The 19,422-nt window shown below is 48.1% G+C and overlaps 1 protein-coding gene across 7 annotated transcripts in view; it reads right to left on the bottom strand.

Annotated features, from left to right (window-relative positions):
• neo1b (neogenin 1b) overlaps nt 1-19,422 on the bottom strand; it is a 98,827-nt gene that overhangs the window by 14,101 nt on the left and 65,304 nt on the right. For 5 of the 7 annotated variants that reach the window (XM_028958002.1, XM_028957998.1, XM_028958004.1 and 2 more), the window contains exons 6-14: nt 16,501-16,655; nt 15,960-16,080; nt 5,641-5,866; nt 4,120-4,274; nt 2,675-2,823; nt 2,355-2,493; nt 1,474-1,523; nt 570-711; nt 109-219 (exon numbers count right to left, since the gene is read on the bottom strand). In XM_028958002.1, the coding sequence (XP_028813835.1) occupies nt 109-219; nt 570-711; nt 1,474-1,523; nt 2,355-2,493; nt 2,675-2,823; nt 4,120-4,274; nt 5,641-5,866; nt 15,960-16,080; nt 16,501-16,655 (1,248 nt within the window). The remainder of the gene's footprint in view (nt 1-108; nt 220-569; nt 712-1,473; nt 1,524-2,354; nt 2,494-2,674; nt 2,824-4,119; nt 4,275-5,640; nt 5,867-15,959; nt 16,081-16,500; nt 16,656-19,422) is intronic. The other 2 variants (XM_028958001.1, XM_028958003.1) reach the window with 1 other exon arrangement.

Genomic DNA, 19,422 nt, shown 5'->3' with positions numbered 1-19,422 from the left:
TTCTGAAAATCACTAAAAATGATCTAGGACATGCTTATTTGCCAAGATACGCGGGAGCAGCTGACTTCATAGTGTTATAAATGAGTGCTGCTAGCAGAATTTTCGTACCATCCAGGTCGCTCTCAAAGGTCTCGGCTGTCAGCCAATCAGTAGCTGGTCCTGAACCGTTAACCGTGGTGGCCGAAACCCGGAAGGCGTACTCCGTACCTCGCTCTAGATCTTAAAGAGAACAAATGTACAGTGTTTAGTGATCCAGACCCTCCATTAAAAACCCAGCAGACAGGAATATAAAAGGCTTTAGTGTTCTAATATAGTCTCCTATATTTATCTCCAGTTGTCTTTTATCCCACACGCAGAAGAAAGATAATAAAGGACAAAAAATATCAAATTTTTAAGTTCTAAACCCAATGGCGTGTCCTCATTTGACTTCACAAAGTCAAAGTTTAAGTGGGACTTGATCTTGAAAGTGAATAGTCAGATCAAACTAAAGTATCTCTACCCCCACTCAGAAGAAGAAAAAGTAAGATATAGATGTAAGTAAAGGTAAAAGAAATATTCTTGGCACTTACTGTCAATCAGCTGGAAGTGCTGGGTGCTCAGGACTTCAACCGCCTCTCCCTTCCTGCCGCCCTTCCGGTAGCGGATCTTGTAGCCAGTGATCTCACCGTTCTGAGTGCCTGGAGGCGGGGGCTGCCATTTCATCATGATGCTCTGAGAAAGGAGAGAAGAGGTGCAGAAAAATGCTGGGGGGCTTATCAGATGGGACACGCTGCAGGTTAAAATAAATCTGGGAACGTGGAAGTAAAACAAAAGAGTATCATGTCGTACACCAGAGATATTCATACAACAAGCACCTGTGACAAACTTTTTAAAAAAATCTCTCAATAAGGTGCTGGGCACCACAACAACTTGAATACTTCTTGTTACAGATTCCCTCTTACCCTACTGGAGAAACGGCCATGATTGCTCTAAAACACATTGCGTAGTTTGGTGATTTGATGTGATGGCTGGCTATTAAATATGATTGGACGTGATATTATTCCCATGGAAGACAGGGACTCATGCCTTGAACCATTTAAAAGACGACACAAAAGCAGAGTTTTTAAAAGCAGAGTTTAAAATTGGAAGAAGCAAACAGTGATGATTGAGAGCTCTCACTCACATAACTAATTTTGGATGATTTAAAATGCCTGTCAACCTGTCATGTGCAAACTTCATTTAATACCGTATTCAGGGTGGCAGAAATAATAATATATCACCCAAAAGGTTATTTTAAGATACATATTACTACAAAGCAGTTCTTCCTTTTTGGTTTTGTGGATTATGAGAACGCCTTTGACCCTACACTAGCGAACAAGCCCCAAGCTTAGCATGTAGCGTTGCACATAGCGCCATTTAAAAACAGTGCCCTAAACTATCACAACAAAGAAACATTCAGGCATCGTTGGAAATAATCCCATCACTGAACGTTACCTTCGAGTTGCGCACCTCCAGCGTCAGGTTCTGAGGGGCTGCGCTCGGAACTGGGAACAAAGAAAGCATTAAGAAGCAATTAAGCCAGCCGAGGCAGAGCGGCAGATGAAGGGAGATGGTGGGAGTGAGCTGTCAGCGCGTCGGGTGGCAGGTCTGATGATCCGGCGCGCGTTACAGACCCGTTACCAGCCATGAAATCAGAGATCTGCACGATGTTGGGCAGAGCAGGCAAGAACAAACGAGGAGGCTCCGGCTTTCAGCCTGACAAATTCTGTTGTCAGTCGGGAGATTGTCGGGGAAACAGCGTTCCCCGCAGGCGTTTCTGCACCCATCCAGACTTCTCCATTCCTGTGATGTCTCTCCCCCGCAGGACTGACAGCTGGTTGCTTCATGTTTGTGTGTATTGTACACGTGTGTGCGTGTGTGTGTGTCTGAACATCTTAAGAGCTCATCATTAATAAAGATTTACTTCATTATCCTGTTTACACTGCCTTTTGTCTCCCGGATTGCAGACTGTCATCCGCCTGCAGGGCCCGGAGTTACGAGACGAACGTGACAGCAGCCTGATGCTCCATCATTACCCCCCTCAACATAGAGCGCCCGCCCGCCCGCCCGCCCAGGCATGCCTAACGCCAACAGGACGGCTCTCTATTGTTTGTTTACAGCGAGCCGCGCAGTATTACCACGCTAATCACATTAGCTGTTCATTAAGAAGGATAGGTTGTTTACAGCTGCTGCGGCACGCCGCCGAATTACTGACAAAAGCCTCGTCTCACAATAACGAGGCCTCTCAGCTCATGATCTGTAGAATTACTGCGGCCAATAACCCTGCCGTACAGTACACCCCCGACCCGAGACGCCGTCGTGGAATCTGCGCTTACTGTCGGACAGCGTCTGGGCCGCCACGTCCTCAGTGGAGACGCCGGGTCCGTGCTTGTTGAGGGCAACCACCCTGAAGCTGTATTCTGTGAACTTCTTCAGTCCAGTCATTGTGTGAGACAATCCAGTCACATCAAAGTCCTACAAAAACGATTTCATTATCGTTAACATTTATTAATTTCATTTTATCCATTCACATCCACTAATTACAGATTCTGTGCCCCTAGTTGGTGCAGGATAATTGGAGTGGGTCAGCTGACCATCAGACAATCACCTTGATTAATGATCAATTACATTTTAAACGAGTCTCTCCGCAACCTACCTGCTCCAGGTCCTGTCCTTTCTCAGTGTAGTACAGCTTGTAGGTCTGAATCTCCCCGTTGCCTGTGAGGGGCTTGTTCCAGCTCAGGGTGATGGAGGTGGGCGAGGTGACCGCCGCCTGCAGGTTGGGGGCAGGGCCAGGAACCTGAACTGATGGGCGAAAGGCCGTGAAGAGCGTTAGATGCTGCGTTTGTCTGCCTTTAGTGCACTCATGTAGCTGAGAACTGCGTTCGGCTCTGACAAAATGATGCAATCCAGCCTCAAGGATGGAAAAAATGTTCAGCAAAGCATGAAAACAACAGCAAAAAAGTTCAGACATTAGTGAGCAAGTTAGGAGAGAAGCTTCTGCCATGCTTTTAAATATCTGGGAGGCATCTTTCATGCATTTTCCATTAATCACACTCTTTATATCAAATTAATTTCTGCATTTCCACAACATCCAGTCTTTCCAGCTGCGTGTGGTGCAACACGATGGCAGTCATATGACCACATATTAAAAGGGGCCATCAGTGGCTGAGCCAGTTCTGGAGAGTAGAGGGGGAGCGGAATTATTCTCTGTAGTTGGAGTGGCGATGATAATAAGCTATAAAGCCCTAGTGGCCTTATGAATAAGCCAGGGATTGTGGGTGCGAGTCCCATCTAGGGTGATGAGCAGCAGAGTGGTGCAGCGGAAGCGTGCTGGGCCCTAGCGGTTAAGGAAGCGGCCCCGTAATCAGAAGGTTGCCGGGTTCAAATCCCGATCCGCCAAGGTGCCACTGAGGTGCCACTGAGCAAAGCACCGTCCCCACACACTGCTCCCCGGGCGCCTGGCCACTGCTCACTCAGGGTGATGGGTTAAAAGCAGAGGACAAATTTCACTGTGTGCACAGTGTACTGTGCTGCTGTGTATCACAAGTGACAATCACATCACTTTATTAAACTCTATTCATTACCCCCCAAAAACACATGCAGCCTCTCAGCCTGGCACCACCATTCTAACGTGAATTAAAACACAAGGACACGGCGACTCTCACGTCTGACCCAGTCGCTCGTCCCCCCCCAGCGCTGTGGACGCCGATAACGCATTCAATCAGTGTAGGATGGATTTCTGTGGGTGGTGTCTAAAGCAGACGTCTGCGTCGGATAAAAAAATGATTAAATAAACACAGTGTAGTGTATCCTAATCTCCTCAGCAGAGACAGTGGACATCTCAGATAAACATTCCTGCCACATACATGGCGCTCCCAGGAGCTCCAAGCGAACTGGGGCTTTCATTCTCCAGCTTCCAGCAAAAGGAGGCGTTTTCGTGGCGCTGTTAGTATTCCACGCAGATACGTTCCAGTAAACAGAGAGAGCCCCGTGAGCTCACCTAGCCAGGCTGTGTGTGTGTGTGTGAGCAGGTTGCTGATGAGATCGAATGCCAGGTGTTTGTAAGGGTGTGTGTGTGTGTGGGCACTTGGGTTTTACCTTCAGGCTGGGTGGCCACGGTGAGGGGGGCGGAGCTCTCTCCCTGCCCGTTCCTGTTGAAGGCCACCACCCGGAAGGTGTACTTGGTGTCTGGCATGAGGTTCTGGATGGTGACCTGCATCTCCCCGGGCCGGCTGGTGTTTTCAATGCGTTCCCTGTCACACAAGCAACAGACAAGCCTCAGGGAAACCATGCAACAACAACAACACACACACACACACACACACTCACACACACAGAGCATTCTTCAAAACCAAACAGCAAATATTTACTTCTGGGCAGGCTTCTCAACATTCGACTGTGTGCTGTCCGTTTACAGCATTGGCAGCAGGGGATATGCTAACCCCAACTCTGACAACATCCTGGCTTATGACTTCAGACACTCATAAGAGGAACATTTATACCCTTTTCTGCAGGTTTACAGTAGCCAGGTTTAACACTTTTTAAGACCTTTTTTTTTTTTTTATTTAAGACCCTGCACTGGTCATCAACTACATTTGTCCAAGGGTCAAAGTTTTTCTTGGCAGGCACTGTGAGGGCCAAATGCTCCTCTAAAAAAACAATATGATTGTAAATAATAAATTATTATTCCATATGTTAATTTTCCTTCCAAATTACCTGTACTGCTGCAAGCCACTAGGGGGCAACTGCAATATTTTCGGTTTGTGCTTTGTGTCAATGTCATGGTTTTTAACATGGGCAATAAGGGCTGTTAACTAGGGTGGCATCATGGGCATTCCCTGTGTACTAGTTGTAGTGTAACCAGGTGAATACGTTGTAAATAGAGGGGCGGGAGGTACATGGTCTGTAGTAGTGAGTTGTAGTATTGCTGGTGAGCTCTGGAACTGCCAATCTGCTGTTGTTCTCCTCTTCCTTTTTTACACTCCCTTGATTTTCTGGCATTCCCTGAGACTCGGATAAACCCACACAACTCTGCTTCTCCAGCAGCTCTCTCCTCAGCTTTTAGTGTCTCTCTGGAAACACCGTTGCTCAAGGTACTGGGGAAGCATTCGTCTAGACTCTTCTCTGTCTCAGATTTTAGGTGGCTGAATGAACTTCCAACAAATATTTGGACAGCTGCGACACTAAAGATCTTCAAACACAAGCCAAAAAACTTCCTTTTTAGGAAACACTTGGATTAAATAGGGCTCTGAGGGGTACTGAGTTATTAAACTAATGTGGTCCCAGTGAAACAAATGAGGGATTTTCAACAATCAAGACCTTAAAGCACGTGTGTAAGTTGCTCTAGATGAGAATGTCTGAATGATGCTGAAAATGTAAATCTAAGTCATGTGTTGCTGGTGCACTCCAGGACCAGGGTTGGTGACCCCTGTTGTAAGGTTGGAACTTAAGGTCTCCTAAGGTACAAAATGGTATTACAAGACAACGCGGGTAACTTGCTAACTTCAGTAATAATCTCTGCAACACGATACATATTTCTTCCAAAAAACTCTGAAAGGGAGATAGGATGTTTTACAGTGGGCAGCGGCGCTTTACGCCAGCGTAACCCTGGCCTCGTACCTGTTGGTGCCCTCCAGGCTGTAGTAGACGGAGTAGGTTATGTTGTCCCCATTCGGCTCGGCCGGGATGCGCCAGGTCAGCTTGATGAAGCGGGTGGAGACCAGCGAGGCCACTACGTCCCGCGGGGCGGAGGGGGTGGGGCCGCCACTTTCTCCCGAGCTGGATGCTATATGGTCAGTAGTTGTACTGGTCAGTGAGGGGACAGGGGGGGTGAGGAGGGTAACTTCTGGGGTTTGGAGGAGGGACGGGGGTGGAGTGAACGGGGATGAGGGTCCGAGGAGAAAGGGAGAGGGGAACAAAAGATGGAGAAGAGAGAAAGAAAAGCAAGACAAAAGGGGGGGGGAAAAAAAACAAATGAAAAAAGAAAAATAAAAAAAAACAAAACAAAAAAAGAACATAAACTCAACACAATGAAAGCAAACAGCCATGGCAGCATGAAAAAACAAAAACACCAAGTTTACAATGGAGAGACCACACAGGAAATGGAGCCAGTTTATAACGGGCTTCTGAATGGCGGGCTGGCGTGCAGAACCCACTAGATGCAAAACACACAGGACTACAAGACTAATGGCAGGGGACAATCGCGAAGCCGCAGTGCTGCTGCGCTTCGGCCGCGACTCCGACACAGTGATCAATTAACACTCCAAACCACGTCAGCGCCGACACACTCATAAAAGGCTCCTTTTACATCAGTACAGCGGAACGCTTAATACGCACAAACACACACAGCACAAATTCAACAGTAAAACTGATTCATGTTGCTAATCGCACCGCAATTATGTAGCGTTGGCTGGACCTTTATTTATATGATATTTATCTAGTATTCCAGAATTTTATTTTATTTTATGGTATTACTATAAGACTACGGCATTATTTTAGTCATGATGATGAGGCAGTAAAACATATGGAAGTACAGAGCTTTATAAACACGTCGACTAACGTAGCGAGAGACACAAAGATAGACGCGCACACACACACACACACACACACACACACAAGCTAAACGTGTCAGAGCACACGCTAATAAACCAGAAATAAGTGTGGTCCCAGATGACAGTTTCTCTCTCAGACACACACAGAGAAAATCGCATTTCGCTGAATACGGTCGCCCTGTTTTTGCTTCAGACAGACGTGTCAGACTGGAACACAATCCAAGCCGCACACTAGAGGCACTTCATTATCCCCACTTACAGAGCGCTGGGCAGAGACACCCAGACAACTGCGCTCTAAACCGGACAGCAGAGCCCCACACGGCTCGGGGATCCGGCTCCGGCCCCCTCCTCGCGGCTCGGGGGTCCGGGCCCCGGCTCCCTCCTCACGGCTCGGGGGTCCGGGCCCCGTCTCCCTCCTCGCGGCCCCGACTCCCTCCTCGCAGCTCGGGGGTCCGGGCCCCGGCTCCCTCCTCGCGGCTCGGGGGTCCGGGCCCCGGCTCCCTCCTCGCGGCTCGGGGGTCCGTGCCCCGGCTCCCTCCTCGCGGCTCGGGGGTCCGGGCCCCGGCTCCCTCCTCGCGGCTCGGGGGGTCCGGGCCCCGGCTCCCTCCTCACGGCTCGGGGGTCCGGGCCCCGGCTCCCTCCTCGCGGCTCGGGGGTCCGGGCCCCGGCTCCCTCCTCGCGGCTCGGGGGTCCGGGCCCCGGCTCCCTCCTCGCGGCTCGGGGGTCCGGGCCCCGGCTCCCTCCTCGCGGCTCGGGGGTCCGGGCCCCGGCTCCCTCCTCACGGCTCGGGGGTCCGGGCCCCGTCTCCCTCCTCGCGGCCCCGGCTCCCTCCTCGCGGCTCGGGGGTCCGGGCCCCGGCTCCCTCCTCGCGGCTCGGGGGTCCGGGCCCCGGCTCCCTCCTCGCGGCTCGGGGGTCCGGGCCCCGGCTCCCTCCTCGCAGCTCGGGGGTCCGGGCCCCGGCTCCCTCCTCGCAGCTCGGGGGTCCGGGCCCCGGCTCCCTCCTCACGGCTCGGGGGTCCGGGCCCCGTCTCCCTCCTCGCGGCCCCGGCTCCCTCCTCGCGGCTCGGGGGTCCGGGCCCCGGCTCCCTCCTCGCAGCTCGGGGGTCCGGGCCCCGGCTCCCTCCTCGCAGCTCGGGGGTCCGGGCCCCGGCTCCCTCCTCGCGGCCCCGGCTCCCTCCTCGCGGCTCGGGGGTCCGGGCCCCGGCTCCCTCCTCACGGCTCGGGGGTCCGGGCCCCGTCTCCCTCCTCGCGGCCCCAGCTCCCTCCTCGCGGCTCGGGGGTCCGGGCCCCGGCCCCCTCCTCGCAGCCCGGGCCCGTGGCCGGACGGATGAATCTGCGAGAAGACGCCGTTTGCCTCCAACAGCTTGCGTGATAGTGCCTGGTCCGTCTGCCAGCCTGAGAGGTTTGGCGCAAGGCCACCCGCATGATGCCAGCTGGAGTAGGTCACCCCTCTCACCGCGCACCAGGGACCACGGAGCAGACACCCCCCCCCCTCTCACAGACTGGCAGCGATTCACGCACAGGGGTGCGGCGCGAACGCCCGTCCACCCACTCACATGAGGCACTTTTAAACGCAGAGGCTGAAATAAATAAGCTTCATCTGTTCCCTATTCAGGGCTGCTGGAAAGCTGTCGTCAGCACCTCCGTGTGTGTGTGTGTGTGTGTGTGTGTGTGTGTGTGTGTGTGTGTGTGTGTGTGTGTGTGTGTGTGTGTGCGCACGCTTCATTAGGGACATGGGGAAGTTAGCTGCACCTGTGTTGTACCCTCAGGTAGGAGCATAGCAACAGACTGTGTGTGTGTGTGTGTGTGTGTGTGTGTGTGTGTGTGTGTGTGTCTGTGTGTGTGTATGTGTGTGTGTGTATGTGTGTTTTGATGAGCCTGTGTGTGTGTGTGTGTGTGTCCAGGAATCTGATACATTTCCTGTGAGCGGGTGTCCCGCTGCCAACAATACGTCGTCAGGAAAACACACGCCATTAATCTCCAGACGATGGGGCAGAGTATCGTCCCCAAATATCACCAGCGACAAAAATACACGAAGAGACACCACAGATTCAGGAAAGGTGCACAAAAACCCCAACCACCCAAAGGTCACACCAGGCGGGGTGTCATGACTCGGGTCATCATATCCCAGCATGCACCTGGGGTTCACAAACATCAGCGGGTGGCAGCAGGGCAGAGCCTGTTGAGCTACCCTGGCATAGGCACACCCTCCCTCTGCAACCCTTATTATTAAATGTCACAGCACGCTGCGCACATCACCCTGTTTTGTGATGCACTGGGGTCAGAGGTTACGAATGTCGGGGTGGGGGAGAAAACGCCCATGTGGGGGAGCGAATACCCATCCCTGCCTCAGCAGGAGGAGGAGGAAGCCATGGCGACTGTCAAAGCGAACAACAGGAACGCAGGAAATGAACTTTTAAATAATGTTTTAAATACAACTATTCCCCCTGAGAGCAGAAGCCGCCTGAAAAACCGCATATAGGCCCTGCATGACAGGTAAGAAGCGAAGAGAACGTCAAGTGCTTAATGGAATATATACCAAGATAAAAAGGATATATGATGACCTTCATCTAATTTAACAAAATGCTAAAAAAAACTGTAATAAGACACTTCTACAGGAAAAAGAATCAATTTGTATGTATTTAGTTTGAGAAATCTCACTCAAACCCCTCAATATGAGACCTACAGGAAAGTGGTGTGGTAGGGGTGGTAGTAGCCTAGTGGGTAACGCACTCGCCTATGAACCAGAAGACCCGGGTTCAAATCCCACTTGCTGCCATTGTGTCCCTGAGCAAGACACTTAACCCTGAGTTGCTCCAGGGGGACTGTCCCTGTAACTACTGATTGTAAGTCGCTCTGGATAAGGGCGTCTGATAAATGCTGTAAATGTAAATGTAAATGGTGTAATAAACAGCCAATTCATTACGACCCTTCCGTCTATTATTGCAGACAAACCAGACCTGGCATGTCAAAGCACGGACTCCACATGACATATAAAGGTCAAGGTTAAATTTATTGATGTAGCACATTTACGAACAACCCTTGTTGTCCCAAGGCACCAAGCTGTCAGTAGCAGATACTGTAAACTGTAAGGAGGTCAACCTCAATGGACCAACCTTGTATTGACATCAGGAAAATTTGAACACCTCATGCTCACTTGTGTGAGGCAAACCAAAACAGAACCATTTCTACACTGTGAAGCGGTGGGGTTTTGCCGCCATGCTTTGGTAGGTGGTACATGATTCTGGTGGTGGCCACAGGTCAACATGGACATCCTGACCAGTCTTGGTCTACACATTTATTCACCTGTTTCGGCCAATCATGGTCCAGAGTGGCCACTTTCACTTTCGGACTTTATCTAATGTCCCCAAACTTTATACATCAGGACACGTCCTCTTATGTTTTCCAGAGTGGAGTCATGAGAGATGTTGATCCTTCTGAAACACACATCAAGGAGCATAATCACCACATTAAAGCTGACCGCAGTGGCCCCAGGGGTGGGGAGAGGAGGGGAATTAAATTAGGGGTTGTTGCCACACATCTCTGTGATATCTGATATATCTGAGAGGGGAAAAATGAGCAGGAGGAAACCTTGGCGTCCAGCAAAAAAAAAAAAAAAAAAAAAAGGCACCTGGGCATCAAACCCCCTGATCCGGTCTTGACAGCCATCAGTCGGTGGCTCGGGAGAGTAAGGCCCAGTAGAATCTCCCAGCTCTATGTGGAGAGTGGCAGGGCTTCATTAACACTTATTAGCTTGATTACACCCTGAAGATATGAGCGCCGGCAGCAGAGTGACTGCATTACAAAGCTGTCTGGGCAGGGGGAAAATAATCAGAATAAGAGCATGTTCTTATTCCACAAAACATAATACAGCACAGACAGACAAATTAGATAACAATAAATAATGAATCACCTTATATTTCATCAAAACAAATGACATTAAGCATTGACCACAGTCTAAAGCAGTAGCACAGAAATGCAACAATGCAATTTTCAATCCCCTCTATCTCTATCAAAAAAAACTATAATATATCTCTGCCACCGAATACATCACCGTGATGTCAGGACTAGCTATGAGTTTTATACCAAATGCTCTCGCCTTCCCACACAGAGTAATCTCCACAGCTTTCAGCGCATGTAGGAAGGAGCTTCCAGTTCCAAGAGTGTTGGACCAGCTTTCCGGTCCCTCTTTACCTCATAATTGTTTATCAAAACGGACTGGGCAGCTGATGAACTGGCGCTCTTAGCACTGAGCCTTCAGGAGATCTTCGGGAGGTGAAAAGATGAATATGTTACTGTGTTAAGCCACTCGCTCACAGCCCCTTTCAAGGACAGTTAGTAGCGTCAATATCAAAAAGTTATTTGATGTGATTGCTGTATCCTCCTGCCACGTCTGCCACGGCGGGAGTGAAGACAATAAAGTGAAGTGATGCGGTGTCTGTATTGATTTATTGAGGAGCTTTCTCAATGAATAAACAGGCCACTGCTCAGTGCCAAAACAAGTCCAGCAGCTTCTTCTACCGTTCTAATGAAGGGTCGGCGGTTTAATGATTACTAACAGGACGCTGCCACCACCGGAATGCAGTACTGAAATGAATGCAGCATCAACACATAACATTTTGTTTTCCATATTGATTCATTTCACTCCACACTGACTTGAACAGAAAATGGAGAGAAAACTATTTACATTTGGAAAAATATTTAGCGTAATCCAGGCATGCTCTGTTAAATCGATGATAATTAATTGTACGGCAACCCAAGAAAGATCTGGAAAATCCCAGAATGGGGACTATGACCCTAACTGGCAGTTTTTGTAAGCTGGCGAGGGCGGGGTCCTCGGCTGAGAGCGTGGACGGAGTGAAAGGAAGCGGTGTGAGGCAGCCAGGCCCCCCTGTGAGAGGAAGGGCGGGATGCAGAGGCGCTCATGGCCCTTCCTGGCAGCGGCTGCGGGCAACTCATGTGGGGGCCATCACCCCCGGAGGCTGCATCCTGTGAAAAACGGAATGCTGGGAGTGATGGCCTACAGGCGGTAATGCTAATGGCTTCTGTGAAGCAGCAGGGATCTAATCAGAGGCAGTTCAAATGTGGTACTCCGGCCCCGCCCAGTTTAAAAGAGACATTAGACATTATCCCCAACATGGGTCATCTCATTACAACTTATTCTAAAGCTCAACCTTCCAGAAAAGGGTTGGATACAATTCCAATTCTGTATCAAGAGACCAATAAGCACACAAACATGAATAAGTAAATACATCACATATGTTTTATGCACAGTGAACTACATCCACGGAACGACCTCAACCCAAACACAACATGCTCTTGGGGCAGATAATCAATATTCTTGTTTATCTTGTTTAGCAACAAATTGCTTTTCCATTGGTGCACACACTGAGATCAGATTGGAATAAAATCATAAACAAATAAATCAGGAATTCTGCACCCATGAGACCCATGAGGCCAGAGCCTGATGTAAGAAAGACAGAGTGATGTAATGATTGCATGGTTTGCTGGAGCAGCTCAGTCCAATCAGATATAATCAATAATCAATATAATCAATAATCATTTTATGCAAAAATAACTGATACTGAAGAACCCATTATAAGATCAATCTTATAATGGAAATCCTGTGAAAATCCTGTTTGTGAAAAGAAGGCTCTCAGAATATGTGTGTGTGGATAGTGTGTGATTATCGATCTGCTACAGTTTACTATGTCATTACTCTGTAGTGGTGAGAGGTTGAACCTCATGCACGTTGTTGTAACCTAGTGGGTGTGTGATAATCGCAGTTCTTGCATGCATTGTCAGGCTGGTACTGAGGGGCACACACACACACACACACACACACACACACACAGTCTCTCTCTCTCCAACACTCACAGTTTTCACACCTCGTCTACACGTGAAGTGACATCCACATGTGTGAGACTTTCACACTCGTACTCATAGATAGACAGAAGGAGGCATGCACACGCGCACACACACACACACACACACACTGCAAAATGACACATTAACATGCAGGGCAGCTGTGCCAGAGGGCAGGCCGCTCCCAGCAGAAGGCGCTGGCCTCAGCTCCCAGAATTCATCACAGGCGTCGGGGAGGGACTGTCAGCCGCTCAGCAGGGATGGGGTGCAGCGCGAAAGAGCCTCTTCAATCATGCCAGACACCCAAGATAGAAGGGACCTGCTGCGCTTCTCTCCATCCTGTTAAATGTGGAGCTACACAGCCAAGCCGGCAGGACAGTGGTAGCCGTGTCCAACCGCGCTGCACAGCCACGATAGTTTAAAAAATGAATGACAGATAGCTTCATACCAAAGTACACTTGCACCATCAAATTTGTGCAGCGAAGCACAGACAAAAGTCTTGCTGAAGACATGTCTCAGGGGGGTTTAAATTAAAAAACCTCAGCGAGAACTGAGATTTGTCTGTTTGTATTATGTTGCTGTTTCGGGATCCCAGGCATGAAACAAAGGGAAATATGAATATAAAGGGATCTTCATCCAGAGCAGAGGGAGGAACGGCGTGTTAAAATAATACAAATGACTGCAGGGGACTACAGAGAATTTAAAACCTAAAATAACAGAAATAATAGTTTATATTCTAATTGTGCTTCGTTTTCATGTGCTCCATCGTTGGAGACTAGTTTCTGTTTTGGAGGGACAAGGGGTGACTTTTAAACAGTGGTCACATGATGTTGCTATGGTCTCCATTTGCTTGTGGTTGTTACGGGAAATGATGAAGATCATCCCTTCCATTATTAGAGATTAACAATGTTAATTAAAGATGAAGACATGTCATTGACAGTCTTAAATCAACATGTGAGAGTAAGTACAGTAACTACAGATCTTGCATGAATGTGGTTCGTACGGAGTCTTGGAGCCTACTTCTTGAATCAGGACCTCCTGGTCACTTTATTAAAGATGTATTTATTAATTCTGCAGGTGTTCCACGTATGTATGTACGTCCCAATATAGTAGTTTATAGTAGATAGTAGTTTATAGTAGATAGTAGTTTATAGTAGATAGTAGTTTACTGGTAAAAGTGGGTTTATAAAATAAATAAATACCTAAATGTTTAGTAGAACATGAGCAAAGGAGTATCTTTAATCCTAATCCTAAACATCCATGGTGCTGGAGAGGTGGCATTGCTGGGGGACAGGAAGAGACTGAACAGGCTGATCCGGCGGGCCAGCTCTGTTCTACGATGCCCTCTGGACCCAGTGGAGGTGGTGAGTGACTGAGTGACAGGAGAATGGTGCTGGACAACATCTCCCACCTCATGCAGGAGACCCTGACAGGACTGAGCAGCTCCTTCAGTGGAAGGCTGCGGCACCCACGATGTGGGACAGAGAGATTCAGAAGGTCTTTCCTGCCAACTGCTGTCAGGCTCTACAACCAGGCTCTACTTCTATATTGAATCTTATATTATACAGTGTCGTTTTTGCTGATCTTATCTTGTACTGTGTACTTCCTGCCCTGACAATGTAAAATTCCCACTTGTGGGACTAATAAAGGATCATCTTATCTTATCAAAAATAAACACCAAAGACAGATCATCATTATTGCATATTTACATTTGTGGGATTTAACAGACGGCCTTATCCAGAGCGACTTCCAATCAGCAGTTACAGGGACAGTCCACAGGAGACACTCAGGGTTAAGCGTCTTGCTTGGGGGACACAATGGCAGTAAGTGGGGCTTGAACCTGTTACTTTGTGGTCTTCTGGTTCACACCACCTACTACCTACTACCACCATGTATAGTCACTGGTTTTAATGAAGTCAGTAAATTTAGGGCATAAGCACATGGAACGGGTGCTTAGACCCCGAGGTTACAGTGTAGGGTGGGGAGTTAAAGTGCAGGGCAGGTGTTTTGCTCGTGTGTTTTCACCGGCCTCCCGCAAAAAGCCCTGCTGCAAACGCTACTCCGAGCGATTCGAGGTGAAACTGGAGCACGTCTAATCCGAGCGATCAGGGACATGAAAGCGTTCCGGCGGGCAGCTGCGGCGCGCCCATTGTGCTGTGGCGGTTCGGGGGGCTTTGGTGGTGTCTTTTCTCTCCTGGGGCGACTGCGGTCGCAGCAGCGGGGGGTGGGTGGTTGGGTGTTTGACTAGCTGCGGCGTTGACTGGCGTAATAACGCAGGGCAAGCAGTCAGCCCTGCATCCGACACACACACACACACACACAGACTTACACACAGGCAGCACGAATGAAGAGCAGGAGCTACCTGACTGCACGCTAATAATCTTGACTTTACTTACACACTAATCACATCTGACAAACAGCCGAAACGAAGGTAAACTGACGTTACGCTGCTGTTGGTCGCATTTAGCTCTGCTCCTGGCGACTTTGGGAAAGCTGCGATTAAGAATTTCACTGTACGCAGCAGAAGTGGAAGTTTAAATTATTCAGAGACGATTCCCATCCCCCCACGAGCAGCATCAAAGCCTGGCTGCGCCGGTGAGGTGATAAAGAAGAGCTGAGTAGCCGAGCGCTATAAACGAGTGTCTGTAAACAGCGCTAATGAGCGCTGTTTTAATTGGATCCCCCCCCCCCCCCCCACCCCACCCCACCCCACCCCACCAACGCAGAGCGCTGCTTCTCATTCAGCAGAACGCAGCCTCGCACCCCGACAGGTGGGCGAGGGCGGCGCCACCGCGCAGCGCATGAACCGAATGTCATTTTCGCCTGGAGCGGGTGTCGGAGCATGACGGCCACGCGAGGACGTGTGCTGGAGCGCCGATTTCTACATGGATTTCCGACACGCTGCGGCCGGACCAATTCATTCCTTTTTTTAATATCTCCAAAATCTCTCATTCTGTCTTCATTTTAGAGTTATCCACATCCACAGTGCCGTCACTGGCAAATCGGATTACAAAGAAGAGAACTGATAACATCTTATTGATACCAATTCCAAAGACGTTGTAATTAACAGTAGCACAGTGTGTTCTGGCTCGGACCAAAACCTTCACCAGCACAGTAAAAAACTATATATATATTGTTATATTACAAAAGTGCACTAATGGTGAGAGGACGGAAATATTAAGACAGAAGACATTAACTAAGATCTGCGCTTTGGATGTAAAAAGCCACTCACAGAGTTAAACCGGGGTCACGTGCAGAAAAACCAACATCTGTTAAACAGAACAAGGTGGCAACTATACTAGGAACCAAATAAACTCAGAGGCATGACCTTACAATGTACTCTGGGACACTCTGGAAGTTTTCACTGCAATGCAGCCAGGGAAGAAAAGTTCAGCAAATTTCCCTGTGCATGTTGGAGGTATTTCGCGGCACCATTTCAAAACCGTACATGTTGGCTTCTGCTATCCTCTGCGTGCAGGAAACAGCATCAGGCCGCCAGAAAGAGGGTCTTTGCAGACTTACTGTGGTCTAGGATGATGAGCTGGGAGCTAGCCTGTATGTTCCCCGCCTCGTTCTCAGCCAGACACTGGTAGAAGCCTTCATCTGAGATCACCAGTCCCAACACTTGAAGGTTGTGCTGATTCTGGGGTCGGCAAAAAAAAAAAAAAAAAAAAAAAGATAATACAAAAACATCAAGCATGGTGTTCTTTCAGATCCACTCAAAATCCATATTTACTGTGAAAAAAGGGTCCTTGACCAGGCATAAAATGCCAGTAATGGATCTCTAAAGAGCTGTGATGTCATGAGCCGCCTCCATAAATGTTATTTAAAAAAAATAAATAAATAAATACATATATTTTTTGGCCTTGACCATTTTCCCCATCACTAATTACCATGTCCTTGATGTAACCAAGCAACTCCTTGTGCTTTATTGTAGTGCAGAATCAAAAGCTTTTCAGCCATTAGGTCAGGCCCGGAATGATCTAAATGTTCAGAAAAGACCAACGACTCCAGTGAGCCTGTGTACGGCCGTTCTGAATCCAGATTTGGAAGAAGGGCTCACCACAATTTTGAAGTAGTCACTGGGGAAGACCGTGTCACCGTTCTTCAGCCACTTGACAGTGGGAGGCGGGGAGCCGGTGACATCACACTCGAAAATGATGTCCATGGACTCGTGGGCATAGATGTTGGACGGTTTCTTCAGGAAGCGAGGTGGAACTGCAAGAACCAGATAAAAACAGCGTTTTGTACATTTTAGAAACGTTGGTTCAAAAATAGCGGCACACCTGTTTCCAAACCACTCGAGTTCCATATGAATCTCTCAAGAGCTGCTACTGTGAAGATGTTGCTAGGCAACCAACTCCTGCTAATGATGCTGTTTCGTGGAAGACATGTTTGATTATTATTAAGAAATGAAAATATTGACTGAATAATCGTGAGCATAATCATGCTCTTGTTTTTTTTTAAAGCTACAACCCCAACCATTACAAAATGGAGCTAATTTGTTTTCATAAATTTCCATATCAGCTATACGCATTACAAACTATCTTCATGCAGTTAACACTTGGCCTTTTTATTTCTTAAAAACTTTATTAAGTAAAATGTCTGTAGTAACATCCACAACACGTACTGGGCAATGACTCACTCTGGACTATTTTAATCCAAATATCTGAGCAGCAAGCTTCAGCACAGTGGCATTCAGTGCCTTGAAATGGAAATTATGTTCTTGAAACAAAAAAAAAAAAAAAAAAAAAAAAAAGGACAAACTGTTTCCAGGCCATTTTTCCCAGGGCCTCACATCCAGAGAGAAGTGCGAGCTTAAGCAGCAGCGCGTTAAGGGCTGATTTACGCTGACAGGGCTGAAAATGATACTCTTTACGGCCGCGTCACTTTTTGTTTTCTGTTCTGAGGGCCATGTCCCAGCAGTGAGGTTTTGCAGGCAGTCTGCAGTGTAGCTCATATCTAAACTATGCGCCCTGGGCCTCGGCGTTGAGCTGCTAATGGCTGAATGAGTGGGGAGGCGGCAATGCGCTACCATTTCCCCCCTTTTTCTCCCGTTTCTGTGAGTAATGAGCTCTGATATTTGATCAGCGTGAAGATAAGCGCTGGCAGAAACACTTCCCCTCTTACGGGGTCATCTCCTGTATCTGCCAGAACACACCCGGCTAAATTACACAGCACTTTGCTCAACGGAGACCCCTGGGGGGAGAGCGGGGAGACGGGGGTCACGATGATGGCTCATGATGACCTCTTGCACTGGGGGCCACGGATCCTGCTTTGACGCTGGAGGTCATGGCATGTTAGACCATGTTCCATCTGTTCACCAAATGCAGGAGATTGTCACCTCTGTGATCTCCGCTTCACGTGATATTCACTTAGCCTGACTCAGCTCCTGCTGAAGGGTTTTCAAGTTCCGGCTGCTGCTGCTGCTTGACATGCGGTGTGAGTGTGGGAATGAATTGTAATGAATTCTTCCAAAAATTCATTAAAAATTCATTCAAAATTATCTACATTATATGACTTAATCGAAAATTAAGTGATTGTCATTGTGACACAACTAAATGTGTCCTCCGCCTTTCAACCATCACATTAGTGAGCAGTGGGCAGCCATGACTGGCGTCCTGGGAGCAGTGTGTGGGGACGGTACTTTGGGGACGGTGGCACCTTGGCGGTTCAGGATTTGATCCCACTAACTTCTGATTATGGGTCCGCTTCCTTACCCGCTAGGCCACCACTGCCCCACTGACTGCTCAATAAGAGCACAGGACTGTGTTTCACGCACAATGTGAGTAAATGAGCAGGTAAAGCCCTAACATGGTAAATGTTATCAGTTTCTGTATCCAATTATATCTTAAGACCCCAAGTTTATACCTAAATCCATTATTAGCTCAGCATCGCAAGAAAGAACGGTGTTTATCATAAAAATGCCACCAACAAGTGACTGATCATGCAAATTTGCAGAGTTGGAGACCATCGGGGAAAACACAGTGTGGGCAAACACTGACTTCTTCAGCGCCACTGACATCGCATCTCCCTGACAGCACCGCTTCAGGCAATTAAAACATGGCCGGGGTTTATCATGCTTTATCAGCAAACACATCCACACCGTCAGGCCAATCTGTGGCCGCTCATTAAACCAGTCTTCAAAATATAATAATACGTGTGACAACAGAATGAAGAAACCAAAGCAAAAAAAAAACCTATAAAAAAAAACATGAATCTGCTGGGAGAAAAACAACAAAAAAAAACACTAATTTCGAGTCAGTAAATGGTTTTCTTCATAATATAAAACCCTAAAAAGACAATCCCAGATAAACTAATAAGTGAAGGGGTCAGTAAACTGGTATGATTTGTCACACAAAACTTCAATAATACATTTTTCATTTGCTTATTTGCAATTCATTTATGACAGCAAAGAAGGCTAAATTACAGGTATGTATTCAACTTTTCGTAGAATACATATTTTTTTACTTCTAAGTGAAGAATTTCTAATACCAGACTGGGCTGGTTGGCCGAGACTACATTGTGTCACACCAATTGTTATAGTCTGTGTTTTGTATTCTGTGTGCAAAGTCACTCATTACATGATTCATGGTTAGGTGCTGAGGTGATGAACACAGGTAATGCACAGAGCCGCTAAACTGGACAACAGGAACTGGTCACATCTGTGCAGGTCCTCTGGAGATCAGCCAAATCAATACATTTTCCCTCATTCGTGTCTGTCTAGAGTCCAAAACCCAGCTGTCCTGTTGCTGGACCTTCACTATACACACTGACACAAAGAGACACACACACACACACACACACACACACACACACACACATAATTGTGCATCAGCATCACAGCAGATGGATTTTTTAACATTTTTTTAAACTCCAAAAATGTCAGCCAGGCCTGATGCTGTGAGAAGGGTCTGGAGTGATGGGAGGAAGGCCACCCGATGGTGGGGGGAAAAAAAAACAAAAAAAAAAACACTGGCCCTGC

This window comes from Denticeps clupeoides, chromosome 17 (assembly GCF_900700375.1).
Source record: "Denticeps clupeoides chromosome 17, fDenClu1.1, whole genome shotgun sequence".
In the NCBI taxonomy this organism is placed as follows: Eukaryota; Metazoa; Chordata; class Actinopteri; order Clupeiformes; family Denticipitidae; genus Denticeps; species Denticeps clupeoides.
This window is presented reverse-complemented; position numbering and strand designations above follow the sequence as displayed.